This window comes from Rattus rattus, chromosome 5, assembly GCF_011064425.1.
Source record: "Rattus rattus isolate New Zealand chromosome 5, Rrattus_CSIRO_v1, whole genome shotgun sequence".
In the NCBI taxonomy this organism is placed as follows: Eukaryota; Metazoa; Chordata; class Mammalia; order Rodentia; family Muridae; genus Rattus; species Rattus rattus.
In genome coordinates this window covers 130,455,741-130,480,937 of record NC_046158.1, presented here as the reverse complement: position 1 = coordinate 130,480,937, position 25,197 = coordinate 130,455,741, and the positions used below count along the sequence as shown (strand labels likewise).

General features: G+C 50.0%; 1 protein-coding gene across 3 annotated transcripts; it reads right to left on the bottom strand.

Annotated features, from left to right (window-relative positions):
- Nucleotides 1-493: 493 nt before the first annotated feature.
- On the bottom strand, nt 494-23,523 carry Entpd6 (ectonucleoside triphosphate diphosphohydrolase 6). 3 transcript variants are annotated; one of them, XR_004388043.1, is made up of 14 exons: nt 23,404-23,523; nt 18,847-19,174; nt 16,562-16,638; nt 13,594-13,737; nt 12,316-12,391; nt 11,055-11,090; nt 9,735-9,849; nt 8,726-8,805; nt 8,193-8,257; nt 6,728-6,829; nt 5,154-5,291; nt 3,092-3,148; nt 1,761-1,873; nt 494-1,549 (listed from the first exon to the last, which is right to left on the bottom strand). XR_004388043.1 is itself a non-coding variant. In XM_032904398.1 (14 exons), the coding sequence occupies exons 2-14, from the start codon at nt 19,136-19,138 to the stop codon at nt 1,451-1,453; spliced, it is 1,368 nt and encodes a 455-aa protein (XP_032760289.1). In that variant the 5' UTR covers nt 19,139-19,174; nt 23,404-23,523; the 3' UTR covers nt 494-1,450. The 3 variants fall into 3 exon arrangements, 2 of the variants coding, with proteins under 2 accessions (XP_032760289.1, XP_032760290.1); XM_032904398.1 differs by having other exon boundaries at nt 9,761-9,849; XM_032904399.1 differs by having other exon boundaries at nt 9,761-9,849; nt 18,847-19,170; nt 23,357-23,505.
- Between the last annotated feature and the right edge of the window lie 1,674 nt (nt 23,524-25,197).

Below are 25,197 nucleotides of genomic sequence, written 5' to 3'. Positions count from 1 at the left end.
TCTTAGAGTTACTTGAGTAGCAGGGAAAAGGTGTCAGAGAAGTGAGGGGAGGGAACTGGTGCTTTTGCCCGCAGAAACTCTGCTCCTCTGCACTGGGCAATGAAGGTGGAATTCTTGGTGTAGGAGGTGGGAGGTAGGGAGTGTTTTTCAGGGCCAAACCAGTGAACACACCACAGTCTTGGTGGCTGTGAGCATCTGGGGCATCAGTGGGCCCACTGTCTTTTCCCTGGTATGTGGCACCTTTGGAACCATGCAGAATCAAACTAGACCACTGTTGAGCACAGAGTGACCTGGAGGTGATGTACCCAGAGCTGTCCCTAGCCACACTGCCAGCCATGTTTCAGGAGAGGGAGGAGCTGGGACAGGGAGCCCCCAACCCTGAAACAGCCCGGGCCCCTGGCCGCTGCTGCTGCCACTGCTGCTGGGTTTCTGCCCCCTGTCGTCCCACTCGGCAGGTTTTAAACGCTGGGTGCTCACTAAGGAGGCAAGAGAGAGAAACCCTTGTAAACCTTTATTTGGAGTTGAACGGTGGTGGCTCAGCTCACTCTATGAACTGTACATTCACTGAGGGGACCACGGGGAAGCCAGCTGCAGCCAAGTGAGGGGGTGGGGTGAGGGGTAGTCTGGTTCCAGGGCTGAGCTTTCTAATCTGCCCCACTGGTCTGCAAGTGGCTCATAGCAGTAATACATTCACGGGGACACCGTTGTGTCCAGAAGAGGGGCTCAGTTTTAACGTACAGCGCTCACAGCTTGCAAGGTAGTACTTGAGCACGCAGCCCTGAACATTCTCATAGCTCTGCTCACACCCACATGCTCTGCAAAGGTGGCACGCTGGGTCTGTCAAGAGGCACTGTCCCATCTCCTTCCTACTCAATGTCCCCACATCAATGAATGCTCTACCATCCAAAGGTGGGACAGCAAACCTCCAGGTAACTTCACGTCTATCCCGAGGAAGAGATGGCCACACTCAAAATGTGCTCCCCTTGCACTGCGTTTGGGCCAGCTTACCTCATCTCCCCAAACCCTGGGAAGGCAGAGAGGCCTGACTCAGGAGGGGACGGGGGCTGGGAGACAAAACAAGACTCAAGTCACAGAAACACACAAAAGCAGCCACAATCCTGCACACGGACGGGATAAGAGCAGGGCTGCGTCTCTACCTTAGCATGTGCCCTGGGCCCCAGCTGGCTCCCTGCCCACTTGGAGGTAAGACAGGGAGATGGCCTCAGGCCAGGCAGCATTCCTACCCTGGCCCTGCCCCAGCTAGTGTGGTGTAGCAGAGCCAGTACATGGGTCATGTCCCAGGCGAATCTGCAGGAGATGACACTGCAGGCACGAGGCGGGTCTCAACCAGTTGCAGGCTCCTCAAGGATGGTGTCACTTCCAAGACAGAGGGGTCCGTGGAGTTGGGAGCCTCGGAAATCTGGCTAGGGTGGGGACTAGTTCGCGGCTGCTACAAGGCAGGAACCTTCTGTCTCTTCAGGGAGTCGATGTAATGAAAAATAGCCCCCAGAGCCCAGCTGGTTTCAACGTTGTCAATTTTCCGAGCCAGCTTGAGAAGACAAAGGAAAGGAGAGAATGTCACAGGCCTGAGCTGCAGAGGCTGGGTGGTGTCTGCAGAAAAGGCTGAGGCTGAGGAGGCTCACTGGGGTGTTTCTTAAAGGTAGGGATGGGAGCAGGAGATAAAAATTCAAACAGCAGGGTCGGCAGTTCCCGGCACCCTCCCCACAAGGGGAAGGCGGCACCCCGTATGCAATGCTTACCTTCAGCACCTTGTCCCCGGGGAAACCAAACTCGTGGAGCAGGAGGCTGATGTAGGTGAGGTCCATGCAAGCAAAGGGGCTGCTTGGAGGCTGTGTCTCCAGAGTGCGGCAGACTGGGAGAGAGGCCGATTTCTGTCACGTTCTAGACAACCTCTAGTTGGGATGGAGCAGCAACCCTGTCCCCAGCTGCCGTGGGTGCTGCCCTTCACTTCTTTATTATTATTATTTATTTCTCTGAGGGCTTCTCTGCATAGCCCTGGCTTTCCGGGAACTCATTCTGCAGACCGGGCTGGTCTGCCTGTCTCTGCCTCTGTCTCCTAAGCGCTAGGATTAAAGGTGTGTGCTGCCGCCGCCCAGTGCTCTTCACGTTTAGCTTACTGTCAACCTCTAGGGGAGTCATCCCCCTGCCTCAACCTCGACAGGGACGAGGCCGGCACCAGGACCTAGAGCGTCTGGAATGTCTTACCTTGGGCTCACAGTGGAACCCCATCTCCTGGCCACATCTCTGTATTTGAGATGCATGACACTTTCTGGGTGTCAACATACCTAGAATCAAGCTTTCCAATAACGACAATGAAGCTAATTCCAAATCTGCTCTTGTGTGTGTGCCCTTGTGTGGGCATAGAAGACAGAGGAGAAACTGTTCTCCTGCGTCGCACTCTCTGCCTTATTCCCTTGAACCTGAGCTGGTGGCCAGCACACCTCAGCAACCCTGCTGTCTTCTCTGTCTTCTCCCGCTCGGCCTGGGCTTTGCAAACATCGGCAACCACACCCAGCCTCTTATGTGGGTTCTGGGTATCTGAGTTCAGATTCTCATGCTTGTGCAGCAAACACTCTCAAAACATTTCTATATTTCCAGAATCTATTCTTGATAGAGGGGCAAATCCACCTAGACACCCAAAGTCCGAGGAAAGCCAAGAAGTGATGGGAGGAGGGAGGAAAAGAAGACTTCCTGTGGAGAGAGCTGCAAAGCTTCAGAGCCTTCAACTGCGAACTGGGAGCAGCAACCAGAAGGGCCGAATGTGGAGATGTCACTAGGGTGACGTGACACAGAACAGGTACAGAAAGGGCAGAGGAAGGAGAGCGAGGACAGGCACTGGGCCTTTCACATCTGGGGATACCTTCCACCAGAAGGCAGCATCTTGGATTTGGGCCTTAGGTAACCCTAGTACACTCTGCACCCTGCCCTTACGCACTTCCCAGCCCTGTCCACTGGACAGAACAAGGTACCAAACCTAACGATTCTAGGCCTTGTGCCCATCACCAGCAAATGGGGTTTCTGCTCCCACAAGCCCTTTGCCTGTCACCCTGACAATTACAGCACTACTCACCATACTTGGCTGCTATCTCAAAGTCTCCAACTACAAGGCTGCCTCCTTTCTCTGCATCTGTTGGATAAGATGGGCCCCCAGTTAGCAGGAACATGTTAGAACCACGAGACGTCACTGATGTCCCAGGCTTGTACATGGTGACCCCGTACAGGGAACTCCATGGCACACACAAACGTGCAGACATGGGTCTTTCTTAGAGGCCTTCACTTCTGACTTCAAGGACCATCCAGGATAGGGGGCTAAGGAGGACCACCTTATCCCTCACTCTGCAGTGTCCCCCAAGGAGCCTCACCAGTATGTCTGGGCCCCAGGAAAAAGCAAGTGCTTGAAACTAGCAACAGGGGAAGCACAGAGCAGAAAAGCCTCCTGAGCTCGCTCTGGGCTCATCAGAAGAATTGCTAATGTAAGTTTCTCAACTGGGAAGGAGACTGCTGCATCAGGGAGTGAGTGAACTTCTCTGGACTCTGGAGGCACTGAGTTTCTTACGTGTCACTGTCATGGGCAGTCTAAACTCTTTCAAAGTCCAGCGTGACCATGACAGCCAGTGGGATCACGTTTGGACAGCCCTATAGCTCCCGAGGACAGCCTAGGTGAGATGTCTGCCTCTTAGTAAGGACAGCCTGTGGTAAGTGGTGGCATGTGACTGTAGGGTTATCTTCCTTCATCAGAGCAGCCACATACGTAGCTGAAGTTATTCGTAGGAAAGCAAGGCAAGGGCCTCACAGAACTGGTCCCAAGGCAGGACCCCCACCCTCAGAAGGCTGCAAAGCTAAGCTGGAGTGGGGAGCCCTGCACTGAAATGCCCATAGCTTTGGTGTGGTCAGGAGTATGCAAGTGAGTGTCCCCTGCTCCAGCTCTGGAGCTACTAAATCAAACTGAGCTGTCTTGGAGCACAGTGCCTCCGCCTTAACACGCCATCGCCGCCTGGGCCTGGCCACTCTGCACTGCCCTGGAGCCAGAGGAGAGGCCACGGGAATCTCCTGCTTCCAGGAAGCAAAATCAGCACGCACTACCTTAGCCAGTGCATCCCGACTGCCTCGATTGATTCTTTAAGGGAACGCTCAGCAGGTAGGCGCACTGGCTGTTCTTCCAGAGGCCCAAGGTTTGACCCTAGCACCCACGTGGCAGCTCACAACCGTCTGTATCTCAGTTCTAGGGGATCCAATGCTATCTTCTGGCTTCCATGGACCAGGCACGTATGTGGCGCATATAAATATGTACAGACAACACATGCGCACACGTGCACACACACGAGCACACACACACGCACACATGTACATGCACGCACACACACGCACATACACACACGCACACAGACGTACACACTCGCACACACACGTGTACACACACACAGGGGAGACAGCTTTCAGAGATTTAGATTGCTTGTTGTTCTCACAGAGGATTTGGTTCCCAGTATCCATGCTGTGTGGCCTTTTCTGGCCTCCATAGGCTATATGGTACATTTATACTTGTGGGCAAAACATATATATCCACCTATATGTATGAAAGGTATAGGTATATAATCTAAATAATTTTTTTTCTTTTCTTTTTTTCAGAGCTGGGGACCGAACCCAGGGCCTTGTGCTTGCTAGGCAAGCGCTCTACCACTGAGCTAAATCCCCAACCCCCTAAATAATTTTTAAAAAGAGAAAACTTTTTTAATTACCAAGGTAGCTTTGCACCCTTCGCAGTCTGGCCACTGTGAGGCTCAACAAAGCCCGCTGGTTTACTGCGACTCTGCTCTGGCTCTTTAGACCAAGGCGAGCCCTTCACGGGGTTCCCCATCCCAAGTGGCTCTCGAGCTGAGGCTACAGGGCACGGCCAGTGGTAAACACGGGGAGTGATGCAGAACAGCCCCTACCTCTAACAGGACCTGTATCAGCAGCAGGCAGTTTCCACTTCACTACTGCCTCAGAGGAACCGGCTTCCCTGTAAGAAGGAGCTTGTCCCTTCCTGCCTCTCTGTCACCTTGCCTCCTAAGCCCACTCACTCCACACATACCAACCAACAAAGCCACTACTGGCTAGCAGTGGCCCGCTGCTCAGATTGGCCTGCCCCTTACCTATAAGGCCAAAGCTGGCGGCAAGGTCGTAGTAGTAGGAAAACGCATAGAAGTCCACGTGCTGCGCCTCGTCTGTCCTGTGTACTTTATTGCGGAGGACTTCTGATACCCTGCTGGCACACAGCTCGTAGAGGCCCACTGTAAAGGACAAAGAGAAAGCACACGGCTAACATTAGCAAGCCCGAGGCACGCAGGACACACTGCTCCTAGGAGGCACTTACAAGTCCTCAGGCAGGGAACAGCCCTCATCAAGAGGATTCTGTAGACACTGGTGTGTTGCCTGGCTCTGGGTGACCCTCTACACTTAGGACATGGGTGTTTTTCACTCCATACTTGTCAATTCAGCGGCTTGCATGGACCTTCAACGTAGCCACACAACCGCAACCTCCCTACCTCACAAACCAGGAAGTAGCCATGGGCCATCTGCCAGGCCATGTACCTGGATGGCAGAAAGCCCAGAAGTTGATAGGCTCCGGAGATCACTCAACTTCCGTGATCGTCCAATGGGTGCTTTAATGACCCTGCCTCAGACTGGCTTCGACCAGTTTTCCTCTCCTCTGCAGTGATTCCCCATGGGCTACAGAGCTATGATCTCAGCTCCCAGACTCCATTTGCTCTCTCTGACCTTGGTTAGATCGGCCACACTACCTCCTTGTTCACTACCTCACTGCTCACTGGAACAGAGTTCCACCTGTTGCATGCTCTGCTTCCTTGACTGAACACTGTTTAGCTATGGACATCTTGATGCCATCTCTTCACACCCTGGCCCAAATGCCATGCACGGGCCTTCCTGGTTAACACTGCCATCTGCCAGGCCTCACCCATGCCAGGTCATTTTGGCTTCAAGGTCCTTGCTTCCTCGTCTAATTCCTCCTATCAGAAAGCAGATACTGTGGTGGCAAGACCTGGACTTCCCCATTCCTTTTCCAGACAGACACCAACATAAGGCTGTACCTTCCCCAAGTGCAACCCTCTAAGAGGAACAGGTTAGTCCTGCAAAACTGACAGTTGATCCACGACGACCACACCACAGCCAAGGGCAGATACGCCACATGTTTGGTGTCTAGCCTGAGAACCATCCCAGCATTTCTCCTTGAAGAAAGTCAAAGGACTCAGAGTAGCAAAGAGCAGGATGAAGGCCAGTGACAGGGTGGTGGGGGCTGCTGTGTATCCTGGACTGTTGGCAGGAGGTAGCCTTCTTTTCTCTCTGCATAGAACTGGCCAGAGCAGAGCTTCTGGGCTAGAAGCCCAAATGTGACTATTTATCTCAGGTCCCCTGACAGCTAGTTCCTCCCCGACTGGAGGTCTGTTCAGAAACTGGGCTCTTTGGATAGAAGTGCTTGGTGACAGACAAGGAGACTTTGTGCAGAGACCCCATAGAGGGAGGTAGCCTGAGGAGGCCCCAGCTCTCCATAAAAGCCTTCGCAATCTTGCCACAGCCCTTGGTTGCCTGCACTTGGGGAAGCTCCTGCCTTGTCTGTGCTGGTGTCTGCTTCTTACAGGTGTCTGGAAGAGGAACAGGCGGAAGCAGAGGACCACTGCCCCTCATGAATCTGAAGAGCAATGCCACCTACCTGCCTTCTGTCCTGAAATCCTATAGGTGACCTCCGCGTGCTCCCACTTTCCTCTGAACCGGGGAGACAGACAGGGGCTGACCAGTTCCTTGTCATCCTCAGCTGAAATAGAGAGGACCATGAAGATGAGAGGGAAACTGTGTCACCATTAAAAGGAGCTTTAGGTTGGGACAGACAGACAGGATAGGATGCTGGGGTGCAATGAGACCTATTCTCCTAGGACAATCTAGGAGCTGGAGAAAAGCCCCGCTCTGTGACAGACAGACAATCGTGCTTGCCCGGGAACATGACTGTGGCCCGGGTGAAACGAAGCATCTCATGTCCCCCAGGCATCTAGGGTTCCAGACACTGGGCCAAGTGCTACTCCATCACTTACCGCAACGACCCTACTGGGAGGAGACTAATGCAGCCTGATTTTACAGATGGCTGAGGCTGGCAGTAACTGGTAGGGAGGCACGGAGAGGAGCCACCAGGTGTCACCATGCTACAGAGTGAATCCGTGCTCCACAGCATGATCTAGGCCCAGAAGCTATGCACTGAAAGCTTGTTCCCAGCCTTTAGCACTACTGAGCTGGGGTGAGAACGTCAGTAGGTGGGTCCCAGGGGGAGTTAGGTCATCGGGGCATTTATATTAAGGAATCCTGGGGTCTCTTTCATTCTCTGCTTCCTGACACCAGCAGGTGAACAGTATCCCCTGCCACATGCTCCCTTCATGATATCCTGATTCACTGAAGGCCCAAAGGCAACCTAAATAAGTGACCATGAACTTAAGTCAAACTCTTCTTTCTTGGCATCATTCCTCTCAGCTACTGTCAAGTGGACAGAAAGCTGACACGTGAGGTGATTCCAAACACAGGTGACATGGTTCAGAAATTATTCCCTAGTATCTCTCCCCTTTTTTTTGGGGACCAAACCAAAAGTCAACCCCATCTCTCCCATTTTATTTTTTTACATACAGGTGCTTTGCCTGCATATATGTGGGTGCGCCACACATGTGCAGTATCTGCGGGGGCTGCAGTGTCCGATGCCTTGGGGCCAGAGTTATAGTTGTGAACTCCCATGTGGGTGCTGGGAATAGAACCTGGGTCCTCTTGAAGAATAGCCAGCGCTCTTAACCATTGTGCCATCTCTCTAGCAACCCCCTAGTATCTCTTTCAAGAATGGTAACTTAGAGGAATGGTCAAAGGTAAAACACGCCACTCATATCCTATCTTAGCGTTGTGACAAGTCTGGATCTATTCCACCCCAGCTAACCGATGGGTGGCCGATGGCTGATATGTTGCTGTGTAGTGCAGGAGGAAGGGGAGGAGGAAGAAGAGGAAGAAGAGGAGGAGAAGGAGGAGGAGGAGAAACAGGAGGAAGAGGAGGAGGAGGAAGAGAAACAGGAGGAAGAAGATGAGGAAAAACAGGAAGAGGAGGAGAGGCACTGAGAGGAGGGAGAGCCTCGAGCAAATGTTCTACTCACCAGGTTTCCCCTCCACACCACCCAAGATAGCCAGTCGTGCCGACATCAGTCCCAGCCCTAGGTAGCTGTGGAGACAAATCCTGGTTAGGCTGGGCCACACACGCCCCTGCCTGGGCTCAATGTAAGGTTTCCCTGCTTTTCCTGTGAGCCCTGTGGCTGGAACATTAATTGAACTGAGAGCCTGCCTTGAGCTCTTATGGAATCTGTACACACGGCGGTGAAGGAGGCAGATTCCATCCGTTTTATGAGGTGCAAGAAAACCTACTCCAAGAGCCATGTGGCCAGGGGCAGCCCACGCCTCACCTGTTAGTCTTTCCCAAGCCTCCCTTCAACGTAGAACAAGATAAGCACCAAAGAAGAATGCGATTTTACAGTGAATTTTACATAGAGCATGTAGGAGGAGCGAGGGAGGCAGGACAAGAAGGGCCAGGGGGTCTCTTGGCACAAGAGGTTCTGGGTCCTGGCATCTCCGTGGGGAAAGGATCCCACCATGAGGCATCAATGGGTGGTACACCAGGGGTGCGCAAACTCACCTGTAGGAATACAGCTTGAAAGTCCTGTTAAACATCTGCAGCGCTGTCAGGTGGCCGGGCGGGGAGGCCTGCAGGGTACCCTGAGGAAGAACATGAAGCTGCTGTTGCCCCTGCATGGGAGAACACCATGCCCTCCTCCCGGACTCATTTGGAAGAACAGGGACGCTTAATGCGTTTTCCACTACGTTTTTGACTATGAAACAACGAGGAGTAAGGAGTAAAAAACAAATCCATCCAGGGTGAGTGTTTTCCCTTAGAAGAAGCTTTTGTTTGTATTCCTTCCCATATTAGGGATCAAACCAGGGCTTTTGAGTTCTAAGTACTTGGCCGGTGAGCAACATCTCCAGCATTTATCATCACCATCACCATCACTACCATCATCACTGTCACCACCATCATCACCGTCATCATTTTGAGGTAAGGTCCTGTTATCTTGCCCAGGCTAACCCTCCAACCTCAGTCTCCCTAGGCCTGGGGTTACAGACGTACAGCACAAGACCAGCTGCGTCTTGCCTCTTCTAACACACACAGTCCAATCAGACGAGATAAGCAACTGTCTCTAAAAAGTGAATAGGACCAGAGCTTCAGTTTCTAGGTGTACAAATATATTTACATAGTGTTGTTACACTGGAAACAAGATGTGGGTGAGAAGAGAGGTATCTAAAATAGATGGCATGAGATGCAAGTTGCCCTTTTTAAAATCTCATTTAGAACGTTGATCCTGAAGAAGGCTGACCTCCCTCCCACCTAGGAGCCACACTGTCTGCTCTGGCTCCTGGAACTTTGCGGAGGATGAGAGGTACCTCGTCTCTAGCCCAACACTAGTCATCACCTGGTTTCACCTCACTGAAGAGCAGGTTTCTAGTTTGGTTTTTAGTAGGAGAGTTAAAAGTCTAAGCCGTTATCTGTGAGAGACCTCGGAGGGGCAGAGCGCCTTCCCGGGCCCGAGGGCCTTCTCTGAGGGGTCTCCTCTGTGTGACTGCAGCTCCCCTGACTGTGATACACACACCTGGTGAGGCAGGCAGGGCTGGTTACCTCGACACGTGGCAGGAAGGTGATCTGAGTGGATCCTCCGCCCAGGTCCAGCATGCCCACACTGCTGCTTCCTGGGGCCTTCAGACTGCCTAGATCACAGCAAGTAGAGGCATAGATAGTGCAGTCACGTTAGGAAGGACATGAGGACACCAGGAAGATCAAAGAGAGGTCAGAAGCCCTTCTGTGTGGGGCGGGGAGCTGAGGGGGGCAGAGAAGCTGCTGCAACTACTTAGAAAATGGCAACTTAAAAGGTATCTAAGAGCCATGGCTCTGGCAGCTGTGGCTGTGGTGAGAATGACAGAATTACACCGACCACTGAGAGAAACCCTGACACTGCTTATCTTCTGACAAGGCTGCGTCACCGGCCCAGAAACACTGACGTCGCTATTCTGACACAGTTCCTGTCTGCGAGGCATCCTCTTTGGCCAGCCCCATCCCAGACTCAGTCCTCCCAAAGCATCTGAAGTAGACGGCCCTAACCTATCTGCCAGCATCTTTATGCTGACATTGGTGGCCCTCATATTCATCCTCCTACATACGGACACACTGCCCTTCTCCAGTAAAGGGGCCACGCTGAGAGCAATCTACAAGTGTCTCTTCACATTCCACGGGCCTGTGCTTCTGCCGGAGCTGATCAGCATGCACACCACATCCAGTATTTTAAGACCTGACTAGCTTTTTTTGTTTGTTTGTTTTTTGTTTTTTTGTTTTTTTTTTCTTTTTTTTGGAGCTGGGGACCGAACCCAGGGCCTTGCGCTTGCTAGGCAAGTGCTCTACCACTGAGCTAAATCCCCAATCCCAACTAGTTTATTTTTAATCTATGTTTTTAAAAAAGGTTTATTTTATGTATTTGAGTACTTTATCTGCATGTACACCTTACACCTGAGTGCCAGAAGAGGGCATCGGATCCCACTATTGATGGTCGTGAGCCGCCATGTGGGTGCTGGGAATTGAACTCAGTCCCTCTGGAAGAGCAGACAGTGCTCTTAACCCCTGGGCCATCTCTCCAGACCCTGACTAGGTTTTATTCACTGCTTCCCTTTGACTACAGGTCAAAGCTCCAGTGGCTGTTGGGCTGAGAGAAGAGCAGACATAGTAAGGAGCTACAAACACATATGGACTGACTCTGCCTGACCTGTGTGGACATGCCGCCACCCCAGTCTGCCTCCAAGCCAGCAACACTGAATCTGGGCGTTACGGTAATGGGGCCTGTGCACTTCAGGAAGCCCGGCCGGCAGTCACTCCTTTCCTAGGGACGGTGACCCATTAGCCTTTTCCATCTGTAGGCACGCACCTGTCAGGAAGTTGACAGTGATCCAAGCCGAAACACCTGGAAGAGAATGGCACGGGCGTTTTAATTCCTTTCAAAGAAAGATTTTGAGTTGTACTTTGTGTGTGTGTGGTGTTTTACTTGCACGTAGATTCTGTGGGCTTTGTGTGTGCCTAATACCCATGAAGGCCGGAAGAGGGGTTAAAGCCCCGGGACTAGAGTTGTAGATGGTTGTGAGCCACCATGTGGAAGGTGGGAACCGAACTTGGGTCTTCTGCAAGAGCAGCCAGTGCTCAGCTGAGCCGTCTCTCCAGACCCTGTTTTAATTCCTGACACATGGGGCTACTACCCATTTCCAGATTCCAGGGGCATGGTGGGTACTGTTTGCTACCCCAGCCAAGGACCTAAGGCCTCTGGGCACACACAGGACCCTTAGAACACACTGCCAAACGCCATGTCTCTTCCAGGATTTGGTCACCAGCTTCCACTTTTAAAGGAGGCGGGTAAAGAATCCCAGGTTCCCTCTGCCCTCCACACAAGCGCACTCTTAAGGTCGTTTCCTCAGCCAGGGATGAACACAAGTGTCCGTTTGGGAATGAGTTATAGAACCACACTATTCCCAGCATGGCAGCAACTGGTGTTCTTTAAATGCCCTTAAGCCTAAAACACGATGCTTTCAAAGTCTTCTTCTGTACCAGGTTTGGTGCTGGTCAAGAAAAGAACTTGTCTCTAACAACAAAACTGTACACAAGATCATAGCTTGGGCTAAGACAGTGCCTTCAGGCCTGGAGTCCATCATCATCATCATCATCACCATCATCATTGTCATCATCACCACCATCAGCATCATCATCACCACCACCACCATCATCATCAACATCACCATCATCATCATCATCACCACCATCAGCATCATCATCACCACCACCATCATCATCATCATCACCATCACCACCACCATAATCATCATCACCATCATCACCACCATCATCATCGTCGTCACCACCATCACCACCATCATCCCCATCATTGTCATCGTCATCATCATCAGCATCACCACCACCATCATCACCACCATCATCATTACCATCACCACCATCATCATCACCATCACCACCATCACCATCATCATCATCACCACCATCACCATCACCACCATCACCATCATCACCACCATCACCATCATCATCACCACCATCACAATCACCATCACCATCACCATCAGCAGCAGCGTCATACTCTGACTGGGCCATGCATTGATGAGATGCTCATTTGTCAACCCTACCTTCATCTGTGCCATTCATGATGGAAACACAGTCATCCCCTACAAGGAAGGGTGATGCCTTAAACACCTCCTTCACCTACGCATGAAAAGAAACATTTCTTAGCCCAGCGTGGAGTTACAGCTCTATGAACTTCACTCGTACCCCAAGAACTTGGAAGGCAGGAGATCTGGAGTTTGAGGCTGGCTTGGTCTACACAGTGAGTATCTCACCCCCCACCCCAAGCCATGGCAGAATTAAGATCACGAGTTTCCAAGGATGCCTTCAGCTGGCTGTGACAGAACCCTTGAGGTTCTGCAGGGTTCTGCGAGGCAACGCTTACACCGTTTCCAGCTTCTGCCGTCATCTATACATAGAGGTGTCCTTGGCTGACATCCCTAGGACACTCTGGGTACTTCACCTCTAACTGGTGGGGATAGATAGCGCAGTTCTGAGAGAAAAGATAGCCTAGACAGAGTTGGCATGCACTGAGGCTGCTGAGTCCCCAAACGTTGCCTGGCTTTGGGTGGGGACATGAAGGGCAAAAGTTCTATGAGGCGGGCCTTGAGCCTGGGGAACCAATCGTACGGTCTGCACATATATAGGCAGGAGCACTATCCAGGGACATGGCCGTCAGAGCCTGAGGAGGAAGGAGGGGTGTGAGCATTGGGTTTGCTTCTTTACTTTCTAAGGAGTCCCAGGACAGGAGACTTCGGTGTGCCTGGTCACCCCTGCATCCCCTGGGGCCTACAAAGGAATACAAACAGCAGAAGAATAATCTAGAAGTTGACTCCGGGAGACTTTATCTTCCCAAACTTGGCAGATGGGAAGAAAATTAGAAATACATTCTGGGGATGAGGACGCAGCCCTAGTATAAACTGCAAAGTGTCCCTGAGGAGCTCTAGGACTGGGGAAGAGGCAGAGGGTCTCTTAGGTACTCACAACCCAGCTCAGGCTAAGACACCAGCCCAGCTCACACACTTGGGGGGCCCACCCTTCAGAAACACACATTTTAATACAAAGTCATTTTCTTAAATGTCACAAAGAAGATTCCTGAGGTGATACTGTGAAAATTCCAATGGTTTTCTCTTCTACGTCCTGCCTGCTTGACACTAACTGGAAGGTTAGTGGCTACTTTGTTCCGAGATGTTGTCTCACTATGCAGCTCATAATGGCCTCTGGCTTACGACCTCGCTGGCCACCTAGGTGCTGGGGTGACAGATGTCACCATCATGCCCAGAGTGGCCAGTGTGTTTAGTGACCCTTAGCCACCTTCCAGTTGGGGGGACGGCTAAGCTTACCTTTTGCAGCAACTTCTGAGCCTTTTCTCCCGGCAGCAGGCGCAGACCAGCTGTGGCCTTGAGAACCAGAGGGGTGGCCTTCCAGAAGTCGTATGGAATGTGTTGCTTGGCGACATTCAGAAGCTCCTGGATCCCCTGGGCGCTCTGTGGATGTTGTGAAAGCAAAGCAAGGCTGTTATACACACTGCCCGGTACCACCATGCTAAAATCCATATTTAAATATTATCTAACTTAAGAATTAAATTTGGGGGAACGTCAGAGGACAAACTCCAGGAGTCAGTTCTCGTCAGTTCTCACCTTCCACCCTGTGTAGGCGGGGTCTCTCTAGTTTCTGCTATGGCACGTCTTATACAAGTCGCGTGACCCACCACACTGGGCTTTTCACGTGAGTTCTGGGACTGCAACTCAGGTCAGCAGGCATGTGAAGCCAGTGCGTTTACCCACATACGCACCTCCTGACCCTTTTCTCTAATGTTCAAAAAACAGCAGGAGCACTGCACCAAGCTGCACTGGCCAGATGTGAGAACACAAGGGGTCAGAACATGGAGGACAGCCCCTGGATAGACTATGGTATGTGAAGACAGGTCAAGAGTCATGGGCCGAGCCTCCTTTTACATAACTCCCATGCTTTCTGAGTAAGATTAATGCCAGGCCTGTTGCCCCCTGTGCTACTTAGTTTTATGTCAACATGACAAAAGTTAGAGTTGTCAACTAAGAACATGCCTCCAGGGCTGGAGAGATGGCTTAGCAGTTAAGAGCACCCGACTACTCTTCCAGAGGTCCTGAGTTCAATTCCCAGCAACCACATGGTGGCTCACAAACATCTGTAATGGGATCTGATGCCCTCTTCTGGTGTATCTGAAAACAGCTGCAGTGTACTTATATATAATAAATGAATAAATCTAAAAAAAAAAAAAAAAGAACATGGCTCCATATGATTCGGCTGTAGGGCGTTTTCTTAACTAGTGATTGATGGGGAAGGCCTAGCCCATTGGGTGGTACCATCCCCGGTTTGGTTGTCCTGGGGCTGAGCAAGCCATGAAGAAGCCAATAAACAGCACCTCACCATGGCCTCTGCATCAGATCCTGCCTCTAGGCTCCTCCTACCTTGCTTGAGTCCCTGTCCTGGCTTCCTTCACTGATAGGACTTGCAATGTGGAGGTGCAAACTCAGTAAACTCTTTCCTCCCCACCCTGCTTTCTGGTCATGGTGTTCATCAAAGCAACAGAGACCCTAACTGGGACACCACTCCTCACCAGGTGACTTTACAGGGTTGTGATGTCCCTGTATGTCACGAGCATGGGGAAACTAGCAAATACTAGGGTCACTCAGAGAACTGAGAGCCCCGTGAATGACCTCACTGAGGGGTCCCACCACCTGCCAGAAAGCTCAAAGGGTGGCTCGGATGCAAACCTGGGTAAACAGTAAGGCCTGTCCAAGGAGAAAACTCACTTTCTTTTTATCTAGAATTCCGACTTCACAAATCCACCCAAAGAGGCCCTTGTGCAAATGGGTGACAGAGTGTGTCAGATGACAGACTGTTCCTCTCTATTGTGTATGCAAAGTAAAAACAGGGAGAGGTCTCAGATATTTGTGTAAGGACACACAAAGCAGGTCTTGAAGGCTCTGTGAGAAAGCAGGGCACGCACTGGAGGCAGCCAGGGCACCCGTCCCACTGAGTGTGTGTCACCTATCTACAGATTTTTAATTCCCTAGTTAATGAATCTACACATATGACATTCGATTTGTTTTAACTGGATGGCTACCCTTGAGTCACTAATTCCTCCGTTGTATAGCCAAGCCTTGTACAACCTGTCTGAAACCACACTACAGCTGTGGATAGGACTGATGATAGCTCATGCTCTGAGCAACGCTGGGCCTGGGCCGAGGATGTGGCTTACACGAGAGGCCCTGGGTTTCATACGCAGCCTTTAAAAGAAGAAAGGGATAGAGGAATGACAGGGCGGTCAGAACTCTCTGAGCAGCAGTTTCTGCTTTAGAAGAAAGCCAAGTGTCCTCCGCTCACCTACGCCAGCACATTAAAGCATTAAGGACATCAGAAGTCTCAATGCTACACACTTACAGCAATCCTTATTTCACTTTAATGAAATCTGCTTTATACTTACTTAATCTATTTCATTTATTTGGTTCGTGGCTTTCATAAATTATGTGTTTTGTATTTAGAACTTATTTTTTGAGGGGCTGGTATTGGAGATGAAGCCCAGGGTATCAGGCACACTAGGCAAGCACTCTCCACTGAGTTTAGCCTCTCTGCTGGCCCTAGCCTAACGGTTTTAACAGTAACATTTTTAGTAAATGTTATACCTCCAACCAGAGGAACTGCAAAGAAAAATTAAAATTACGAATGCACTATGGGAGTTGAAGCTCAGTATCACAGCACTGGCCTTGGGAAGCCCTGGGCTCTGTCCCTAGCTCCCTGTATCACAGAATATTGTACAAAACTTACATGACAATTACAAATATTTTATATTTTATTTTACATTTTTATTTGTATGAGTGTTGTGCCTGCACGCGTGTCTGTGTACCATGCATGTGCCATGCCCACAGAGGCCAGAAGGCGGCAATGGATTCCCTGGGACTGGGAGTTACATGTGGTAATAAGCTGTTATGTAGGTGCTGGGAATTGAACCTGGGTCCTTTGGAAGAACAGTCAGTGCTCTTTACCACTGAGCTATCTCTAGCCCCACAAATAATGCTTCTGTCTGTGTGTGGATGTGAGCTTCTGAACTGCATAAGGCTTAGGGGAGGGCCTCATGATGTAAACTACCCTGGTGGGTGAGACCTGTACCTCTCTCTACCTTTCTATCCTCAGGGAACACCATACTGCAGGCAGTAAGGAAGATATCTTTCTCTCCGGGGATAGCCAACTGATCCAGCTCAGGAGGGGCCAGCTAGTAAGTCTGTTAGGGGGCACTGGAAGGATAAACAGATATAAGAAGAAGGTTACCTTTTCAACATCATCGGCATACGCAGAAAGCCCAGGCTTCAGAGCTTTGAAGGTTTCGTGGGTCAAGGTGGGAGTTTCTAAAGGGAAAACATTTTTAAAAGATGGAACTATAAATATATACGAAGAGTTATGAGGATACGCAACAGAGACTAGCTGATGGTAAGAGCAGAGGCCCGACCATGATGACCAACTAAGAGGGATTATTTTTGTTTAAATTCTACAGTCTAGCTTAGTTGAATAAAAGACCTAAAGTCTACACCAGAGCTCTCTTTTATTAAATGTGTGTGCGTACATGCGTGTGCATGTATGTGTCTATGTGTGTAAAGGTAGGCTGGGGTGAGTGTGTTTGGCTAGCAAGCTAGAGGTCCTGGAGTTGATTCCAGCACTGCAAAAACGCAGACAAACAACTCACACCCCACATTTAGCTGGGGACTAAATTATATTTTAACTTATATTATATTTTAACTTACTTATTATATTTTAACTCTTGCTGACTTAACAAGATAAATGATCTTAAACTGTCACGTAAAGATGATGCCCATAATTATGAGATGTTATCCTCATATGGGCCTTGAACAAGCTTCTGAATGTTTGTTCTTCTTTTTAAGAAGTTGAGGGTGTGATTTAGGAGGAATGGACTACATTGCAGCAAGAAAAGTGTGCAGAGGCATCCCGTGACTGAAGACACCAGCCCAAAATATCAATATGTAAATATGACACCAGTCCAAAATATCAATATATGAATCTGAGGACCGAAGAAGGAAAAACAGGACCAGGAAAGCAGGAACAAAACTTTTCAAAAAGACTGTTCTCTCTAAAGACAAACACTGGATTATTGTTAGTACTGCCTTAAACTTAGATTATTTTTTTAAAATTTGATGCTAAAAATTGACTCAGGGCCTCAGACACCTAGAAAGGTGTTCTACCACTGAGCAATCCCTCCCAACCACCCATTTCATCTGGTTTCAAAACCAATTTTGGAGGTGAGTAAGTAGATCTGGGGTCTAATGTTTAACTACTGCACTAAGTATAAAAATATCAGAGCACAAATGGGACAAATCGACAGAAGGGCAGAGCATCATGTATGCTTTTCAGTCAGCAAAAATCAATATTAAATTGTTACTGTTGTTTTTCAGACAGGGTCTCTGTACGTATCCCTGGCTATCCTGGAATTCACCATGTACACCAGGCTGACCTTGGACTCACAGAGATCCGCCTGCCTCTGCCTGTACGGGAATCAAAGGCATGCGCCATCACACCCGGCTTAACTGTTAAAATGTAACACCTTAAATGGGTGCAGACTTTTTTAAAATCTAAATTAACCTCAACAAAGTTTTTTTTTTTTTTTTTTTTTACGCAGAGTTCTGGCCGAGACACATAAAGATACAATTATTAAATCAGAGGAAGTAAAACAGGCTACTGTCGTTCTGGAAGAGTTGCTGGGTCTCACGCTGACAGGGCAGTTAATGCCAGGATGGTGTCTGGCTACCAGGGACCTGGATATGGGGCTGGAACAAAGCAGGACAGGAAGCTGACTGACTGAAGGTCAGATGCGCAAAGAGGGCAGACTGTACGGCAATAGACAAAGGAGCTGAGCAAAGACCCAGGCAGCCAAGGGATCCTGGACCGAAGAACCACCTTCTGCCTAATGTTCCCGTTCCTGGGAAGCAAAGCTGGTAGGGCCCGAGGTCTAGACCCCTTAGTGCTATGTAGGACCTAGAGCAGTAGATCCTGCAAGCCTCAGTCCCAGGCTTCTGCTACTGTTCTGACCCACCTGGGTTCCTGGCTTCTGTGAGCCTGACTCTGGCGTTGTTTCCTGCCTTGAGATCTCCCAATATCAACATGACATAGCCCAAATTACAGGTTCAGCCACTAGGCCTGCTGTGGACATAGGGAGGGGACAGGCTACTAAATGCCCTGTAGGGTCTTAGCGCCCCATCAGTGGTAGTCACTGCTGACTAGCGTAAGAAGAGCCTTGGGCTCCTGGAGATTTTGGAGGCTCAGGCTTTGTATCCACTGAGAAGCACCTCTTAGTAACTGCGATTTTTTTCAAGTGATCTGGTACTCACACCCAGGGCCTTACATGCGCTTCTCCCACTGGGTATTGCCCCAGTGCCTTAATAATTTCATGTGAGCCGCCTTCCACATTACTCTAGAGCAGGGCTCAAGCTACACACTGTCTTCTGAAGTAAGAAACTCTCAAGAGCCTTGCCCTGAGACAGCAGGGAAGGCAGATCCTGTGTCTGTGCCCATACCTCATGGCTCAGAGTCAGACACATACATACCTCCAGGTGGCCGGGCAAACTGGAAGACGTGGATGCGGGTGCCGGTACTCCCCGCATCAAACATGATCCCATAGAAGACCTCGTGACCACGTGTGGCTGAGTCTGGGGAGCTGAAGGCCTGTTGGGTCCACCGCGCTCCCGATGCAGCCCCAGCAATGGTGAAGAAGGCCTGGGCGGCGGAGGCCCGGTGCCACTTGATATAGGCAACATAGATGAACAGGCCCACGCACAGTCCCAGGGGATACGCCACCTTCGTCATCCGCAGGGTCCCATGGTTTGGTATTTTTCTCATTTCTCAGTCTGCTAGGGACTATGTAGCCGCTGCTGGTTGAGAGGAGAAGAATTAGGTAAATCACATTAGGCTGCAGCCTCCGGTGTTACAGCCTCCGGTGTTATGTCAGGGGTTCCTAGGTCTGGGGACAAAATATGCAACTCCATGCTGGTCTGCACCCCATTCCCCAGGAGTCGGAGGCTTTTCTTGATTTTCTTAGTGATTCTGGAAGGGATGATCCAGAACTGAGGGTCATGGACACTGGGTAAACATCTAAACAAACACACTGGAACAAGCTGCTGCTTGTATCAAAGAACCCAGTGTCCACAGGCCATTCCAGGTGACAGGTCCACGGCAATGTTTACTCACACTTCTACTCTGGGATTGAACCTTCAGGATTTTCTTTCCTGGGAGCTTAAAACCGGCCACCTGAACAACTGCAGTGAACCTGTGACAGGCATGAAACACTGAGCTGACCTTTCTCTGGGAGTTTAGTGGGCACCGCTTTTCATTTCTAAGAAACATTCCTCTCATGGGGTAAATGGTGCCTGGTACTTTCGAGATCTATAAAACTCTAGCCAGGTAGCAAAATAAGCTGATACCATCAGTTTTGGTCCAATATATTAGAAACAACATCACTCGCCAATCTTTATAATATAATTTTCAATTTTTGGGGAAGGGTTATTGAGACAGGTTCTTGCTAGGTAGCCCAGGCTGGCCTCAAACCTCAATCTTCCTGCCTCAGCCTTCTCAGTGACAGGAGTCTAGGTGAGTACCATCATCCTTGGGGATTCAATTTTTTTTTTTCTTTTTAGCTCCTGGTCTCAAAAAGATGAGAAGTGAGGGGCCTGGTCTCAAGGCTTCTCTTGTTCTCAAGGGATGTCTGCTGGTCTTTTCTTTTCTTTTTTTTTTTTAATTAGATATTTTTAAATTTACACTTCAAATGTTATCCCCTTTCCCGGTTTCCCATCCATAAACCCCCTATCCCATCCCCCCACTTCTTCTATGAGGTTGTTCCCCCTCTCCAGCCATCCACCCCTTCCCACCTCCCCACCCTGACATTCCCCTACACTGGGGGGATCCAGCCTTGGCAGGACCAAGTGCCTTTCCTTCCATTGGTGCCCGACAAGGCCATCCTCTGCTACACATGCCTCTGAAGTCATGGGTCAGTCCATGTGTACTCTTTGGGTAGTGGTTTAGTCTCTGGGAGCTCTGGTTGGTTGGCATTGTTGTTCTTATGGGGTTGCAAGCCCCTTCCTGCTGGTCTTTCCAAGCCTCGTACAATTCAGTTATTGAAATGCAGCAGCTAATCCTGGGAGGGCAGGAGGCTTGGTGGTAGGGGCTACAAGTGGGACCTGGCAGCAGGGTGTGACTAGGTCAGGCTAATTCCTCCAAAGGTCTCCTCTGCAGGATGGGTAGCTGTTCATGAAGGACCATCACACAGCTCACAATGGAACCTGGAATTCAATGTTCTCCAATGGTCATGGAGAACGTAAGTCCTACAGGCTTTGTACATGGGCAGAGGACACATCCCATGGGAACCAGGGACAATGATGGGCAGAAGGACCCTGTGGCTGCCCTGCTTGAGAACAGTAGTCCTGGGCTGAGGCACTAACTCATCCTGGGCTGGTCGAGGTGAAACAGAGGTAGAATGGGATTGCATACAGAGCAGGCCTTCCTTGGTTCCATCTCTGGTCACACTCAACACTCTACGGCAAGCAGCCCAGGTTATATGAACGCTGCCTCTGGGGCCCAGGCCCAGGGAAGAGGCCCAAACTGGGGCAAGAAAATAAGACAAAACTTTCCCATTCCTGCCGCATGTAGGGCTCAGAAAGGTTTTCTTGGTAGATGTCAAGGAGCAAGCCTCCCTTGCCAGACCCCAGCTCCTGCTGTACTTTGGACCTCACTTGGTTCCTCTGCACTTCAGAGCTACCCACTGCTCTCATGACCTCGCCTCATCCACCCCCTGCGGTGGCCTGGCACTTGCACCTCATGCCACACCTTTTATCCTTGCCCGAGCATCCCAAGAACACAGTGCTTCTTTTTGCCCTGAAAGCTCAGCTCCTACCTGTCCCAGACCCTTTGTGCCCATACTATTATCCATTCCCAGAATGTCTAGCCGTCAACTGGGCCAATTTTGTCCAATTCTCACCCTATCCCAAAGCCTCTGCTAAAATCCTACTAACACTGCCTTCCCCAGCCTGAACATCTTCATCCTGTGCTCCAAGTGCCCTACACCCAACCTGTAAATACAAGATTCCACTTTAGACAACCTGACAGCACTTAGGACTCCACAGACCCACAACCATTGCATTTACGTATGAACAAGCTCTGGACAATAGGAACAACCCACACAGGACATCACATCCTAGGGGCACAGGACCAGAACCAGACAAACTGGTCCATAGGACACACACAGGTCTCAGAGGCTCAACTCCAAACACACACTTTACTCTATTGTCAGGTTGAAGTGTTTGTCCACAGCTGAGAAGCCCGCAGGAAGGACTAATTACTTTTCTCTAGCTATGTCTAACATGCAGCCGTGGTATGCTAATCAGACTCCCAGAAAGCTCACTGAGAACGACCCAACCTTAGTTTGTACTTTACAGAACCCTTTGCAGCAGCAGCAGCAGCAGCAGCAGCAGCAGCAGCAGCAGCAGCAGCAGCAGCAGCAGCAGCAGCAGCAGCAGCAGCTTGAAGTAAAGCCAAGTGGAGAATGAGCAGGAAGTGGAACAGGAAGCACCATGTAGAGGCAAACAGAGGTGGCTTGGAGAGGTTCACCTCCTGTCAGGTAGATACTGGAGTGAGAGAATGTAGGTGTGGTGTTAGAAGGGGAGGAGGGGAAGCCATATCTTGGAAATATGCTCCGTCTGACTTGAACTGGCAGCTGCCAGATTTTTTTTTCTTCAGGTTTGCATTAAAACACAGGAACCAAGTCATGATTGCGAGTGACTGCTGTGCATGCTAAATATGTGTCCAAAAATAAAGCACGTTAACAAAGCATCACATATTTCTCCTGGTAGTTGTAAAAAGAAAAAGAAAATACATGAAGACTACCTCCTGATTCTTCTACAGGGTCCCATGCCTCGTGCGCACATAGGCTCTTCCAGAATTAAGTACACAGAGAGCCGTGCAACTCTCAGATTCTGTCCATGAGGCTCTAGGAGGGACTCCGATACAAACCATGTTAGCCTACATTTCTCCCAGGGCAGAAGGAGATGGGGGGATCCCAATATTTAGATTTACCTGTATGCTTGCTGCATTTTTTTCAAAGACTAAGTGCATTGTTAAAACGCTGGTAGCAGGAATAAGGAAATCCCTATTCAATGCTATTCAATCCCTCCCCATGGCTCTACAACACCCCCATGAGAGCCCCTGTAATCACATTCATCTACCTCTCTCTAGGGAATCTCCTTCCCCAGTGTCCTGAGATTTTCCTACAGTGGCTATGAGAGTTTGATACAATCCCTGTGATATAGGATGTGTAGCCTTACCACACATGATTGTGGGGTATAAGGACCTGCTGAGACATAAAAGGCCCAGGTATTTTCAAGTGACTGATTCCTTTGGATGGACTCTCAGGGTGAAGGGCTGTGTCCACTGAGACCTACTCAGAAATGTAGTCCCAAAACCGATCACTTGCAGATGCTTTTAAAGTAAAAACGTGTTTCCGCTGATTCTCTGTCCTACATTCTGGGTGTCTACATCTCTCCTTTATTTAACCTTAAGCACCTGTGGCCACACACCAACTCAGGCAGAACCACCCTGACCCCTGGCAAGCTCTTCGCTGTCACCCCGTTCCCACCTTCCGCACAATTAGAACACAGGGTTTCCCCGGTTTCCTGAGCCTCCCAGCTGGACTGTCCAGTGCAGAAGGGGCGGTGCCTGGGCTTGGTTCTGCTGGGGGCGGGTCAGCACAGGCCAGCAGAATGAATGGACGCCACAGGGCTGTGGGCTGCACACGGGCAAAGACCCCTGCTGCTTGGCCTATAGCGTAGCTCACGAGTCCTACAGTATGCAGCAAATGTGCGAGGGCTATTCATCCAGGACAGAAAGACAGCCAGTTGTGTGGACCGAGAGCGCAAGTGACCCTGAGGCCTCACTCAGGAGCTGTCTCCAGGCCCAGGGAGGTGTCAGGCACTTGGAACTGCACCACAGGGAACCCCGTCACTCACGTGCGTGGGGAGACCAACCGTAGTCAGTCATCAGGGCCAAGCACATTTCTCTGGCTCCGCTTACCCTGCACGGCGCCCTCGGCCCCTCAGGACAGGTAGTGGCGTACCCCGAGGCAGACAGCGACCACACACCGAGCGCTTGGCTCTCCAGCGCCGGTCCGCGTCAACAGAGCCTTAACGCGTGGAACCAGACCTTAGCCGATCCGGAGGAGCTGTCTCCGCCTACGTGCACTTTGCGTCACCGGGTGGGTTGGATGGCGTTGAGGCGCGTGCGCTGTGGCGCTTGCCAGCCACGCAGGCGCAATACCCAAGTGCTCTTCCGAAATGGTTATTTGGTTGTTTGTTTTTCTTTCTGCCAGTAGGGGGATCTGGAGTAGAAACTTATCTTGGATCCTTCTGACAAGTCCCGAGGCGTGGGAGGAACAGAGCCTTGTCTTGGCTAGTGTAGGAGTTACTTCAATCTTATCCATCACCTTGTCCTTCTGTAGGCTTTCCCCCTGGATCCCTCCACACCCAAGTTGCTTCCTCTTTTATTTTCAAGGGAATACATGATAGGATATGCATTCGCAACAGAGAATGCGGTGCTATCAAACCTTGATCCTTGGCCATATTTTCTGATGTCTTCCTAGAAGCCACAAGGTTGTCAACGTATAACTACAGCGAGACTCCGAATGTATGTCCCTAGTTCATCTGTCTGAATGTCTCCCAAGTTGGTTGCCTGTTCTCCACTGAACCAGGACTCTTCTTCCGGTACATGTGATGACATCTTTACATCGGGTGCAGGGTACTGGCCTTGGTCCTGGAAGACGTGCCTGTCTATTGGCTGGGAAAGCCTAGAAGCAAGGATTTCTAACGGCAAGACAGTATTCAGGAAGTGAGTGGGTGGATACTAACCACAGAGTGCAGGGATGCTATGTGAAAGTAGGGTTGGCAATCGCTAGTAGCCCCGCGAAACCATTGCAAACGGCCACGTGAGCAGCTCATTGGACCTTGCCTTGTCTTACTAGTCAAACCCCTAAGATCCGATTACAATAGTAATCTATATGGTCTCTTATTTGGCAGATCTTAAAAGCTTCCCCCATTCCCCGGGTGTTTTGTTGTAAATATTGCTACAGTATCCCAAGGACTATCTTGCTGTAGGAGAGAGTCTTAGTATTGGAATTGTCTATGATAAACTATAAGCTCCGTGAAAACAACTCCACAGATACGACTCAATTTTCTCTCTAGTCATTGTACTAATTAACACTTACAAATAATGTGTGAAAGCGTGGGTTTCCCCCACTTCTTCAACAGCGGAATCCTTCCAAACGCTGGGTTCTTTGCTAACTTGTAGTGGAAAAACTGCACCTCACAGTTTCCACTTAATTGTCTAGTGTTTTGAAGTTTGTTCGTGGACCTGTAAGGACCCTGCTTCTGTCTGCCTCCTCCACTTCTTTTACCACCTCCTCCATTTTCACCATACTTCTCTCAAGTTCTCTAGAATTTGTCTTAGCTTTACATATGGTCACATTCACTGCTTGGAAAGCTATTCTCTCAGGCATTTCCTTTTGTAGATCTTTTCTCGTTTTCAAAATAACATAATGCCACCTTCTCAGAGTGTTTTGCTTATAGTGACCTCTCCTAGCCATTCTCTATCATTCTTTGTGTATTTCCTTCACAGAATAAGTCGGGCCCAATAGTATTTGTTGGCAGGTTTGGTAGTTCAGTCTCTTTTTTACTACTGAAGTGTAAGCTTCTTCACGGGGGCAAAAGATGGCGTCTGTCCTGAGCAATAGTGCTTACTCAGCACCTAGTGTTTGCATATACGAAGCCTTCAACCTGACCCTGCCTACGTCACAGACACTGTAATGGTAGTAAAGAGTCCCCACCATGACTGCCGTTTCTTTGCTGTCCTCTTTAGTGCTT

Bases quoted from the DNA above. Each gene is read 5' to 3' on its own strand.
- Entpd6 (XM_032904398.1), bottom strand. From the start codon at position 19,138: ATGAGAAAAATACCAAACCATGGGACCCTGCGGATGACGAAGGTGGCG. The intron at 13,738-16,561 runs GTAACCTTCTTC...CAACATCCACAG, and splicing joins ATGCCGATGATGTTGAAAAG to AGCGCCCAGGGGATCCAGGA. The intron at 11,091-12,315 runs GTAGGGTTGACA...ATTCTCTTCCAG, and splicing joins CATGAATGGCACAGATGAAG to GTGTTTCGGCTTGGATCACT.